We start from the raw sequence: 13,655 nt of genomic DNA on the forward strand, positions 1-13,655 counted from the left end.
AGTTGCCAACAAATCAATTCCAACTCATGGCGACTCCATGTGCATCTGAGTAGAACTGTGTTCCATGGGGTTTTTCAATGACTGAGTTTTTGGAAATAGATCACCAGGCCTATCTTGGAGGCACCTCTGAGTGGATTCAAATCACCAACGTTTTGGTTAGCAGCCAAACACATTAACTGTTTGTGCCACCTGGGAATTCGTGGTATAGAGCAGATCCTCCATAACAGTTGTTGATTTTAGGGACAATTGTGGGGTGTTAAGTAACTGGAAAAATCTCTTTAAAAGTTCCTCACTGTTATTATTATTTTTTGGTAGTTGGGTACAATAAAGAAAGCGGTGGAAAATATTGTTGGAATGTTATTGTTACCATAGAAACTCTGAAAAGGACCAGATAACTATGATTTGGGACAGTATGTATCTGTAACAATCATCCAGTCTTTAGTATATGATCCTCTGTAAGAAACATTTGAGCAACCTGGCTATACAGCTACAAGGAACTATAGAAAGGGGGCCAAAGAGACCATATAATCATCAAGGACTACACAATTAATTTGAGGTGGGTGGCGTGGCCCACTGCCAGCTAGGTAACCTCTAAAAGAGGCCCCTGGAGTAGGGCGTGTACAGCCTGTGCGACCAGATGCAGTGGTACTGGAAGCTTTCTCTACAGGTAAATGCAAAAGGCTGTGACATGCTGTTGGCTGTAGACATCTGAGCCGGGATATCTGGAGATGAGACATAATACAGGGAAACACAGAACGTAAGGAACCATGTGTGTTCACACACACAGATGCTGTCCAATTCCAGAAGGACAGCAGCTCCAAGTCCAAGTGTAAAATCAATGTTTTGGGACAGGGAAATCATTCTCCTATAGAGACAAAGCCCAGATGGGGACTTCTGTTTCCGGGTGGCATCCAGGACACAATGATTAAGTTTTGAGCTAATGTTCTTCACCGTTTGCCTCTAGATGAGGAAGAAGATACAAACTTTCTCCTTTGTCCCCTCCTTTTTCCATCTAGTTCAAACAGGAAAAGACAAAGTTCATGTGGGTAAAACCACTGGCTAGAGGTGATTGAAGTCAGGTCCAGCAGGCTGTAGAGTGTAAGTTAGAGAACGGGGTTTGGATTCTGGCTCCACTGTATAATTTTGGACTAGTTGTTCAATTTCTTTGAGCTTCGGTCTCTTTATCTGTAGAATAAAGATATTACCATCCCTGTCCCATAGTGTTGTCATGCAGCATAACAGAAATGAGGTACGTGAGGGTCTGAGCGTGGCCTGTGATAAGTCTATGAGTCAGCTTTTGTTGTGTGTTGTTATTATTAGTTACGGTTGGGTTGGTGCTGACTCATGGCCATGTCATGTATAACAGAACAAAACATTGCCTAGTCCTGTGCCATCTTCACAATCGTTGGTATGTTCAAGTCCGTTGCTGTGACCACTATGTCTTCTGAGTGCCTTCCAGCCTAGAAGGCTCATCTTCCAGCACTATATTGAACAATATTCTGTCATGCTCCATAGGGTTTTCATTGGTTAATTTTCAGAAGTGGATCGTCAGACCTTTCTTCCTAGTCTTAGTCTAGAAGCTCTACTGAAACCTCTCCACTATGGGTGACCCTTTTGGTACTTGAAATGCCATGGCATAGCTTCTAGCATGATAGTAATGCACAAGCCACCACAGTATGACAAATTGACAAATGGGTGGTTGTTTGCTCTGTAACAACCTTAGAACCTTAGAGGCATATAAAAACAATCATTTATTCATCACTCCTGTGTCTGTGAGTTGGCTGGGGCGTCTCTGCTCCATTGTCTCTTCTGGGGCATGGGCTGGAGAGGAGGCAGCCACATGGAGTTTGTTCTTCTCATGGTAATGTCAACAGATAAGAGGGTAAGCCCAACTCTGCAAGCACGTTTCAAACCTATGCTTGGTCACAGTGAATCACACGGCCAACCCAAGGTCCAGGGGTGGAGAAGTACACTTTGCCCACCGCGGGGCCACAGCAAGAGTAAGGACATACAGGGGTGGAGAAGTACACTTCCCCCACTGCGGGGCCACAGCAAGAGTAAGGACATACAGGGGTGGAGAAGTACACTTCCCCCACCGCGGGGCCACAGCAAGAGTAAGGACATACAGGGGTGGAGAAGTACACTTTGCCCACCGCGGGGCCACAGCAAGAGTAAGGACATATAAGATGATGACCAGGGAGTAAAGACCTGGGACTGGTAACTCAGTTTCCTACAGTCAACAAATAGAATCATGGTCTATTTGTATTCACTCATCCAAACATTTCAGCAGAAAATGAGGCAGTTCTTACAGTATTTCGTTCTTTTAAAAGAAGGTTGTCCAAGGCATTGTGGCAGAGGACAAGCCTATGGAGGAAAAATTTAGGGGACGTTCCAAGCAGTAAGTGGAGGGAGGTTCTACCAAGAGAGGCTGACCATCCTTCCATCTCGATTCTGGGTCTAATGGTGAAGATCTTGCTCTGAACCAGTACTGAGGGCACTAAAAGATGACATGTTTCTACAGCCACCTGGCCACGGCATTTCCTAAGTTTGGTGTGTAAAGATTATAGAATGATGGTACATCCTGGGTTGTGCAGTCATCAAGGAGCCCCGAGAATTTAGAGGGTGGAGAAATCATTTTAGAATTTACAAAGAAGGTGAGCATTAAAATGGGTTTGCGAGAACAAGTTGTATCTAAGGAGCAAAGGGAAGTATTTAAGAAGGGAAGGGATATGAACAAAAGTGTATAAGCCTTGTCAATGGCTCAAAACAACAGACATTTATCATTATAGCTCATAAGTCATGAGGCTGAAGTTTGGCAGATCTGGGCTGGGTTGGGTTGATCTGAGCTGGACTGGGCTCGGCTTGGCTGATCTGGGCTGGGTGTGCTCATGCCTCTGGGGGTCTACAGGAACCTCTGTGTTTTAGTCTGGAGGCACTTTAGCTAGGGCAGTTCTACTTTGTATGTATCTTGGTTTCCTCCTGGGACCAATGGGCTAACCAGGGAGTATCTTCGTCATAGTGATGGCGAAAGCACAAGAAGGCAAGCAGAAACACTTAGGGTCTCTGGAGGCTAGGAACTGGCATATCATTATTTCTGCCTCATTCTGGTGGCCACGGAAAGTCACATGGCTGAACTCGGGTGCTAGCAGAGCCTTGCAAAGTAACCTGTCAAATGGTGTGCATATAGGGGAAGGGGAAGATATCGGAACCTTTAATGCAAATCTGCTAGAAAAAGTGTGGTGATAGTAATGAGCCAAGGTTTTTGCAGAGAAATGCAGACTGAGAGACTCCCATGATTGGGAAATCCCATCTCTAAGTCCCCTCTCCTGCTGGTTTTGGTTTCCCCGTGTATGAGAGTCCAGCCTCCATATCTACATCTCTAGTGCTTAGGAGCTCACTCCTTCCTGGGGCAGATTGTTCTGTCATTAAACAACCTGTAGAAAATTCTCTCTAGTACCTAACTCCTTTTGCTCCCACTCTTTTATCCTGGTTCTGCCATGTAGGTTTTGGGTTCTGCATCCATTTACTATTGGCTGGCCCACTGGCTCTGGTTTATCATTCCCAAAGGGAGTACAGAGTTACCATCACCCCCTTGATGGGATACTAACCCAGGGGACGTACTTGACATCTTCACGCTGCATATCCAATCCTAGGTCAAATTCCATAGATATTACCAGCCCCACTACCCCGCCAGTTGATTAGCACACCATGACAGAAGAGTGGAGGAGGCAGCTGTCAATCAAGTCATCACAGATATGAGTGCACCCTGAGAGATTGTGGTATGTGGTATATTACCTCCTAAATAACATGCGACCCATCTTCCTCTCTCCTGGTCTACTGCCACCTCTCTAGTCTAAGCTGCCATCATCTCTTGCCTAGACCACTGCAGTAGCCTCTTCACTGCTTCCTCTTACTACTACGACCACCTTCCTGAACCCCTAAAATCCATGTTTCACAGTGTGGCCAGAGTAGTCTTTAAAATTGCTCACGTCACCCATTGCTAAAAATACTTCACCTGTGGGTACACCCTCTGTACTCCAGCCTTGACAACTATCTTTCAGTACCCTCTGACCCCCTCTTCATCTAGTTCATTGCTCTCCTCCCCTCAGGTTCCAGATCATCTGTACCTTCCTTGGGGAGCCCTCCCTGATCTGTGTGACAAGGTGAATTCCTCAGTTATATGCTCTCCCAGCACCACAGACCTCTCCTATGCAGCACATACCACAATCTCTCAGGGTCCACTCATATCTGTGATGACTTGATTGACAGCTGCCTCCTCCACTCTTCTGTCATGGTGTGCTAATCAACTGGCTGGGTAGTGGGGCTGGTTTGCGGCGTGTACAGATTTCTGTGGTATAAATATAATCACCACGGCAGATTTCAAGCTCCCACAAAATCCCTGAAAATGTAACAACCAGCCGTCACTGGCTGGTGTAAGCTGGCTCCAGCATGCCAGCAGGGCAGGCCCAGTATCTGGTTTTCTCTCTAAAAAAAAAAGGATTTTTTTTTTCTCTCTAGTGCCCGGTAAAGTGCCTGGCAAATAACCAAAGAGCCCTAAATAGGTGTTGAATGAATGAATGAGCAATGCTAAAATTTGAATGAGCCTTTAGGATAGGCTTCCTGTTTTCAGAAGATAAAAGCCTTTGAATTCTTGCCCCTAGAAAGGAATAGGGGAGTCATAACATTTCTGTTCTCTGGAGATTGTTTATGTATTTATTTAACAAACACGTCTATATGCCAGGCACAAATCCAAGTGCTTTCCAAATACCAACCTACTTAATACTCATAGCAATTAAAAGGTAGATACTTCTTATTTTGTTGTTATTGTTAGTTGCAGTCAAGTTGGTTCTGACTCATGGTGACCTTACATAGAAAAGAACAAAACTTTGCCCAGTCCTGTGCTATCTCCATGATCACTGTATATTTGAGTTCATTTTTGTGGCTCTAGCGTCAGTCTATCTCACTGAGGGTTTCCCTCATTTTCACTGGCCCTCTACTTTACCAAACATGATATCCTTTTCTAGCGATTGATCTTTCTTGATGACATGTCCAAAGTAAGCAAGTCGAAGTCTCACCATCCTCACTTCTAAGGAATATTTCGTTGTATTTCTTCTAAGACTGATTTGTTTGTTCTTCTGGCAGTCCATGGTATAGTCAATATTCTTTACCAACATCGCATTTGAAATGTATCCATTTCTCTTCTGCCTTCTTTTTCATTATGCAACTTTTGCATGCGTACGAGGGGGCTGAAAAGACCATGGCTTGGGTCAGGCACACCTTATCCTCAAAATGACATCTTTTCTTTTTAAAACTTTAAAGAAGTTTTTTTGCAGCACATTTGCCCAATGCAATACATCGTTTCACTTCTTGACGTCTGTTCCCACGGACATTGGTTGTTGACCCAAGTATAATGAACTCATTGACAGTTTCAATTACTTGTCCATTTATCATGATGTTGTTTATCAGTCCACTTGACCCATTTTATAGATCAGGAAACTGAGGCTCAGAAATGGAATGAGGTAATTGGCCTAAGGACACCCAAGTAGCAGATGGGCTTTGAATGCAGGCAGTGTGACTGCAGGGTCCATGTTCTTCCCCACTTTGCCATGCAGCATCAGGATCAGCTCTGGAAATGAGATATGGACCATATTCTCATCTCTGCTCCAAGCTGAGTGCATACAGGTCAGGGCACAGATGAGACACTAGATGGAGACAGGGTGTGTGCTCTTTGGGTAATTGTTCCTCCAGTGTACCATAAGGAAGTGGAGAAGGTCCAGAGGTGAGGTCCTGAAATGCTGGATAGGTATGGGCTCTTCAGGATAAAGACAGAATAAAAAGACAAAGGCCTTTCAGGAACTATAAAATAACCAAGGGGATGGACTCTATTTATGTATTTACTCAATTCCAATGGGAGGAAATGGACCTGGCGAAATTTCATAAAGGGAAGCATTTAAACTTGAGAGGTGAGCTTGGGGTATTAGTATTTGAACAATGTTCTTCTCTGCATGGGGTCTCATTTCACCTTGAAGACCACCCTGGGAGATGAGGATAATGGTGCTCATTTTAAAGCAATGAGGACATGAACGCTTAGCGAGGGTGAGTGATGTACCTCAGGCCATAGAAGTGCCACGTGCAGAGATGATGGCCGGCCCCTGCCCTCATGCCAGTTCAGTATTACTTCACAAGCAGGTCTCTGAGAATCATAACTGCTCAGAGGAAGTCAATTCCTGGAGCTAATTATGCTGAGCAGCTGTACGAAGTGAAAATGTAATTAGATCTAAAGGTTTACACGGATTCTGGGGTGACAGCCTAATGTTGTAACAGTGAAGGAAGAAAATGGGAGGCTGAGGAATTCTTCTCTTACCTTTTGATGTAGCTGCTCATTTAGCAAATTGATTCCTGTGTGCACGTGCCTACCAGGTACAGGGCTGGCCAAGGTCAAGATGCATTCCTCCCTTTATTGCTTATGTTAGATGCAGCAGTGTGGATCACCTGAAATGAAAACACTCACATGGACTTTCAGTGTGTGTGTGGGGAGCGGGGGATGGCATTAATTTAGAAAAGACTGGGATATTCAGAATGTGGGAGCATTTGGGATGTCAGAGTCAGCAATTGGATTTTATCTTGTAGGCAAAGAAGGGCCAATGAAGGCTCTTATGTAAGGGAACGACACCACCATCATCATCATCATCATCATCATCATCATCATCATCATCATCATCATCATCATCATCATCATCTCGATAAAAGTAACAGCTGCCGTTACAGAGCGGCTACTGCATGCCAGACACTGTGCTAAACATTCTCTCAGCTACATTGAACCCTCACCCCCCTCCCTGAGGTCAACGTTAATTTCTCCTCATCTGACAGATGAGGAGGCTGAGGCAAACAGGTAACATGGTCCAGTAGGGGCACAGCCCAGGTCTGAACCCACATTTGTCTGAACTGAGTTCACTCTTAACCTTAACACTCGCGGGGTCTTTATTTTCTAATATATCCTGGGCAGCATGTGGGGACTGAGCTTTGGGAGCCATCAGAATTTAGTTGGTGGCTACAGACATAAGAAAGATCAAATTTAAAGGAGAACAGAGAAACAGGGAGGAAAATAGCAGCTAAGGCAGGAAGTGCCCAGGAAACCAGGGAAGTGGGAACCTTAAGAAGAAAAGGAGAGAATAACAGTGCAGAATTACCTGCAGAATGGAGGTGGAAAATGAACTGTACCTACTCACTGCTGTCGAGTCGATTCTGACTCATAGTGACCCTATAGGACAGAGTAGGGCTGCCCCATCGAGGTTCCAAGGCTGTAATCTTTTTTTTTTTAAAATAATTTTTATTGTGCTTTAAGTGAAAGTTTACAAATCAAGTCAGTCTCTCACATATAAACTTATATACACCTTACTACATACTCCCACTTACTCTCCTCCGAATGAGTCAGCCCGCTCCCTCCCTCCAGTCTCTCCTTTTGTGACCGTTTTGCCAGTTTCTAACCCCCTCTACTCTCCCATCTCCCCTCCAGACAGGAGATGCCAACACAGTCTCAAGTGTCCACCCAATACAAGTAGCTCACTCTTTATCAGCATCTCTCTCCAACCCATTGTCCAGTCCAATCCATGTCTGATGAGTTGGCTTCGGGAATGGTTTCTGTCCTGAGCCAACAGAAGGTATGGGGACCATGACCGCCAGGCTTCTTCTAGTCTTAGCCAGACCATTAAGTCTGGTCTTTTTATGAGAATTTGGGGTATGCATCCCACTGTTTTCTTTCTCCCTCAGGGGTTCTCTGTTGTGCTCCTTGTCGGGGCAGTCATCGGTTGTGGCCGGGCACCATCTAGTTCTTCTGGTCTCAGGATGATGTAGTCTCTAGTTCCTGTAACCCTTTCCGTCTCTTGGGCTCATAATTACCTTGTGACGTTAGTATTCTTCATTCTCCTTTGATCCAGGTGGGTTGAGACTCATGGATGAATCTTAGCTGGCCACTTACTAGCGTTTAAGACCCCAGATGCCACACTTCAAAGTGGGATCCAAGGCTGTAATCTTTACAGAAGCGGATTGCCACATCTTTCTCCCGTGGAACAGCTGGTAGGTTCAAATTGCAGACCTTTTGGTCAGCGGCTGAGTGCTTTAACCACTGCACCACCAGGGCTCCTAAAGAAACCATAGGATCTGCCAAATTCAGAGGGCTTCCGGGCCTTCACAAGCAGCAGTGGAGCACTGTGGAGCAGTGGGAGTGGGTGCCAGATTGCTGCGGGCTGAGCACTGAGTGGGAGGTGAAGACAGAGCCTGCAGCATGTAAACTTACTCTTTCAAGAAATATGATAGTGAGGGGGAGGAAAGAGGCCTAGAGGAGGGGAAGATAGCAGGGAGGGTTGTCTAGGGGGACGGCGGTGGGGAGAGGCTTGAGCTATTGTGAGTGGAAGGGAAGGAGAAGCTGAGGGTGCTTGTTTGAAGGCTACAAGATGGGGAGGCTCTCCCTGACAGAACCCTAGAGGGACCTCAAGGGATGGTTGGGGAGCACAGTGGGCCTGCACTACCGAGGGCTCACGTGCTGACTTTTCCAGGGCTGTGAAATGACCCAGGTGGCACAGTGGTTAAGGGCTTGGCTGCTAATCAAAAGGCCGGTGGTTCAAACCCACTAGCTGTGTAAAGATTCACAGCCTTGGGAACCCTGTGGGGCTGTTCTACTCTGTCCTTTAGGGTCACTAAGAGTTGGAATCAACTTGAAGGCAATGGGTTTTTGTTTTTGGGTGAAATGATTGAGATCCAATTATCTCCATGGCTCCTTGCACCTCTAATATTCTTTCTTTTCTCCTTCCTCTTTCCACAAATGTTTACTGAGCACCTACTATGTACAGGCCTTGTGCTAGGCTCTGTGGCTACTGCAATGAATAAGACAATGTATATCATTCTTACATTTGAGTGGAAAGACATTAAAAAAGAAGGCATACAAATACATAAGTGTGTGTGTCCACACAACCTATGGTAATACTATAACCACTAATGTTCATTGAGCCCTCCAATGTACTGAGTACTTCATAAGCATTTTCTCATTAACCAAAAACCAGACCAGTTACCGTCAAGTCAGCTGTGACTCACGGCGACCCAATGTGTATCACTGTAGAATGGTGCTCCTAGAGTTTTCAGTGGCTGATTTTCCAGCAGTAGGTCACCAGGCCTTTCTTCCAAGGTGCCGATGGGTAGATGCAAACTGCCTTCCTAAAGCACATGTGAGAAAGAGACTATTGTGGTCCCTTTTACAGATCAGAAAACTGAGGCACAGAGAGTTGGGGTAACTGCACCAAAGTCACCCTGCTGATACAGGTGAAGCAAAAGATTCAATGTTACCTGCCTCCAAGCACAAGCTCTTAAGATCACACTGTCCTGACTCACTGTGTTTAGAGCTCTGGATAGAGGAGGATCAAGACCTGCAGGAGCTCCCTCCCCTAGGGCTACCCACAGGCCCTGGGTACTGGGAAGAAACCTACCCAGTAACCCGGTGTTATTTACTCCCTTTTTCTTCAAAGCATGGTCCATGTACTATCAACACTGGCAACAACACCTGGGAGCTTGTTAGAACTGCGGAATCTCCAGGCCTACTGGATCAGGATCTGCGTTTTAACAGATCCCCAGGTGATTCATGTGCACATTAAAGTTGGAGAAGAGTGGTCTAAAGCTCACTTCTCTTATTACAGATGGGAAGCTGAGGCCCAAGAGGGTTGCGGATTAGAGAGTGGTGGAACTTCAGGGCTTGGTGTCTGGAGTCTGAATCTAGGTGTCTGGATTCCGTCTAGGTCTAAGTGTGAATGGGCGCGTCGTCTCTTAAGGGGCCAGCGGGTAGACCTGCAGGAGGAATCTGCTCAGAGGTGGTGCTCGGCGCGCGCAAGGTGCTCGGCGCGCGCAAGGTGTTCGGCCGCTCGCGGACTCCCGGGGCCGAGCCCGGCTGGGGCGGCGTGGGCGCCCTCAGGCCCGGGGACGCCGAGCCGTGTCCCTGTCCCCGTCCCCTCGCTGGCCCGGCCCGGCCCCTCAGCTCCACCCCCTGCGTCCCCCTCCCGCCCGCTTGCGCCTCCTGAAAAGCCAGCCCGCCCGGGGCGGCGGCGCAGAGCCGGCCCGGCGCACGAGGCAGCCACCGCGGCCATGACGGCGGAGAAGGCGCTGCCCCTGGGCAATGGGAACGCTGCCGAGGAGCTGCGGGAGCCCGAGGCGCCAGGCGGTGGCGGCGGGAGCGCGGCGCCCGCGCGCGACTCGCGCGACAAGCGCGACAAGGCGGTCCACGAGCGCGGCCACTGGAACAACAAGGTGGAATTCGTGCTGAGCGTGGCCGGGGAGATCATCGGGCTGGGCAACGTGTGGCGCTTCCCTTACCTGTGCTACAAAAACGGAGGAGGTGAGGCGGCACGCTGCAGGGGGGAGAGTGGGGGCGGGGAGCGAGGGGGTGAGCGCGAGACCCCCTCGGTGCCTGCGTGAAGCGGCACCCTCACGGAGAACCTGGGTCCCACACCACTTGGCGCGTGAACTCACCCCTCGGTATGGCTTACCTGTCCGGCGCACGCACTGCTTCGCACCTGAGTGTGCCACCTGCCTTCGCTCAGGGACTTGCCTGCCAGGTGCATTCTGTCCCCAGCATGAGGTGCAGACAGAGGATGGAGAGGCAGGACTCCTTGCTTTGGTTCTTCTTAATCCCTTTGAGCCCCCGTTCCCTAAGTGGAAACCGGCCTGAGGGGGACACTCTGACAATTATCGGAGTAGGCCCGGGTTTTGAGCGCTTACTGAAAAATGCCAGGCACCAAGCTAAGCTTCTCCTGTATCATCTCATTTAATCCTTACAGTCACCTTCATCAGCTGGGCAGTGGCATGCCCGTTTTGCAGACGCAGTAAGTGACAAAGGTGAACTTCTTATACCAAAGGCCATGAACTGGACCACAGGGAGAACTTTTAGTGCTTGCAGCATTGCTGTTTGCTTTCCTGCTGGGTCCTTCAGTTGCTGGTCATGCCCTTCCTAGGACTAATATTTTGGATCTCTCTAGGGAAAGAATTGGCACCAAGCAGTTTCTTGTACTGGTCTCAGAATCACCCGCAATAAATAGCAGAAACACTGATTTAATGTTTACCTAGAAGCAGCAGCGAAGGGAGGGTGATGGGAGAGCTCCTTTCTAGTGACAACATCTCAAAGTCAGTTTGGAGGAAAATGTAAGAGCAAGGAACCCGCAAATCTAGCTCAGAGGAGGAGCCCCCAACCTGTCATATTAGCAGGTTGGTCCCAGGCCCATGGCAGGGGCTCTTGTCAAACCCATTTCAGTGGCATAGTTCCTTGAAGAGAAAGTCTTGAGTCTGTATATATTCTACCCCCTCTCTTTGTGATAGCCCCCCTCCCCCAAGCAAATCCCAAGCCTCAGAGAAGGTTGCTCAGAAGTTGGCTAGCAGAGACTTCGGTGTGAGTGGCTGCCGGGAGAACGAGAAGGGTACTTCTTGGCCCAGGCCCTTTCTTTGGAGACATTCATCCCATGGACACTGGCTGCTCCAAGCCTGCTCTGCGCCAGTAATGAAGTGGCCACCGGTGTTGGTGGCTTGGCCGAGGAGAGAGGGAGTGGACTCGGAGACCCCAGACGTCCCCTGAGCTGTGATTCCCGCCATCTTTGTGGGTTCAACCTTCATAAGCTACGATATCCACTTCGAATCCTGTGGAAAACCTTTAGGGTAACCCTAGACAAAAATTGTTTTAACATCTTTTTTTTTAATAAAGGAAATTGTTATGCCAAAACAAAAAAGATTCCCAAAAGGCAGAAAACAGGGTGTGTTGGGTTAATTACAAAATTCTACCACAGATTTTTTTTTTTTTTAAAAGGTTGTAGTGAGTAAAGTTTAAAAGTGAGTCATTTTTATTTTTACTCTACGTTTTCAAGCGCCTTCACTGGGTACACAGATATCTTGGTGTGATTGAGTTTCTCAAGGATTGCTAAATTTGAGAATACGCAGGCCAAAAAATAAACCAAAAAAACTTCCAGGAAGTATCGTCTGTTAGGTTCTAGAAGATTCACAGGTGAATTTCAATGTATTAAGGAATGTGCTGCAGCTTCTTTTAATCACTAAAGTTTAGATTCAGTAAACAAACTCCCCTATCCCCTTTTCACATACTGTTTGCCTTCTAATATAGTTGGGGTATTTGCTTATCAACTGTTTGCCTTTGAAAAAATATCTACACAGCTCTCCTCATAGATTCTGACGATAGTTTGAATTGTTTCTTTCCCAGTGTGAAACCTTAAAATAGTCTCTTGCCCAGAAAAGCTACAAAACTACCCAGAAGTAGCTAAGCCCCTTTCAAAACCTGAATGTCATGGCCCTGTTATCAAGATTGATCAAAATTGTGGCTATTAATCCTTGTGGCTAAAGGGACTTCATTTAGCAAAAAGCAATTTCAGTTAAAGCCTTCATTTGGGAGATCGGGTGGTGGGAATAGTATGTGTTTCTACGCTTTGAGATTAGCCAGGAGAGAGGGAGGATTTGGAGTGATCGCCTTCTGGTTATAATAGCTCATGTTCACCTTAGTTATTTAATTTGTTTCACAGAAGGCCCTGGACAATGGCATTGGGTTTCAAGATAGGAGCACTAAAGCTTAGGGTGGTCTTTTCTCACATATTGTTGCTGCTAATGCCTCACTATGCACCTCCATACTCGGTCCTTGCGTGCAAGGGCCCTTAACTCCTCGAGTGCTGATCACTGCTCATTGCATAGTGGCCTGAGAATGCTTTTCTTTAAGATTATTTGCAGGCCACTTCCAAAGTGAAGAAGATGACATCGTGCTAGAATTCATGACGGGGTCCCCCTCAGCTGGCCCCCTTGAGGTTACTTTAGAATGAAAAAGAAGCCTGTAGCATTCAAGGAGGAAATGGATGTGACCTGTGCTGGAAGTGAAATGCATAAATTAAAGAACTGAGCAGATAAGACCTGTTGGCACGGTCATCTTAGCTATGTGACGATTCAGTGATAAGTGGTGCGGGTATTAAGTATGAAAGCCCCATTTGACAGAAGAGGAGGTTGAGGTTTGGACAGGTAAGATGGACTTTCTTGAGGTAGCAGATGGCAGAGAGCACAAATTCAGGTGCATGTTCTCTGACTCTGGTCTTCATGGTGGGCACTTGACCTCAAGCTCAGAGAACATTGTGTCTTACCTGGAGTAAGAAAAACAGACAAGCAAACGGAACAACCAGCTGCCCGTCAAGTTGACTTCAACTCATGGCGACCCCATGTGTGTCAGAATAGAACTGTGCTCCATAGGGTTTTCAATGGCTGATTTTTTGGGGAGCAGATTACCAGGCCTTTCTTCCAGGCATCTCTGGGTGGACTTGAACCTCCAACCTTTCAGTTAGCAGCAGACTGGTTAACTGTTCGTACCACCCAGGCTTGCCTGTAGTAGGCGCTTATTAAAGATTTGTTGTACTGAACGTGCCATGATGGGGGCAACTTTAACCTCTTTCCCTTACTTTGCATACTTGCATACTTGCAGGGGCGTTTCTGATTCCTTACGTGGTGTTTTTTATTTGCTGTGGAATACCTGTGTTTTTCCTGGAAACGGCTCTGGGGCAGTTTACAAGCGAAGGTGGCATTACGTGTTGGAGGAAAGTTTGCCCTTTATTTGAAGGTAAGTGTTGAGTTCATCAGAAAAT

At 47.0% G+C, this 13,655-nt stretch overlaps 1 protein-coding gene across 1 annotated transcript in view; it reads left to right on the forward strand.

Moving 5' to 3' along the window:
- The first annotated feature begins 10,128 nt into the window (after positions 1–10,128).
- SLC6A11 (solute carrier family 6 member 11) overlaps positions 10,129–13,655 on the forward strand; it is a 177,952-nt gene continuing 174,425 nt past the window's right edge. Inside the window, exons 1-2 of the mRNA XM_049861844.1 lie at positions 10,129–10,378; positions 13,496–13,630. Coding sequence (XP_049717801.1) covers positions 10,129–10,378; positions 13,496–13,630 — 385 coding nt within the window. The remainder of the gene's footprint in view (positions 10,379–13,495; positions 13,631–13,655) is intronic.

Source organism: Elephas maximus, chromosome 20 (genome assembly GCF_024166365.1).
Source record: "Elephas maximus indicus isolate mEleMax1 chromosome 20, mEleMax1 primary haplotype, whole genome shotgun sequence".
NCBI classification, from domain to species: Eukaryota; Metazoa; Chordata; class Mammalia; order Proboscidea; family Elephantidae; genus Elephas; species Elephas maximus.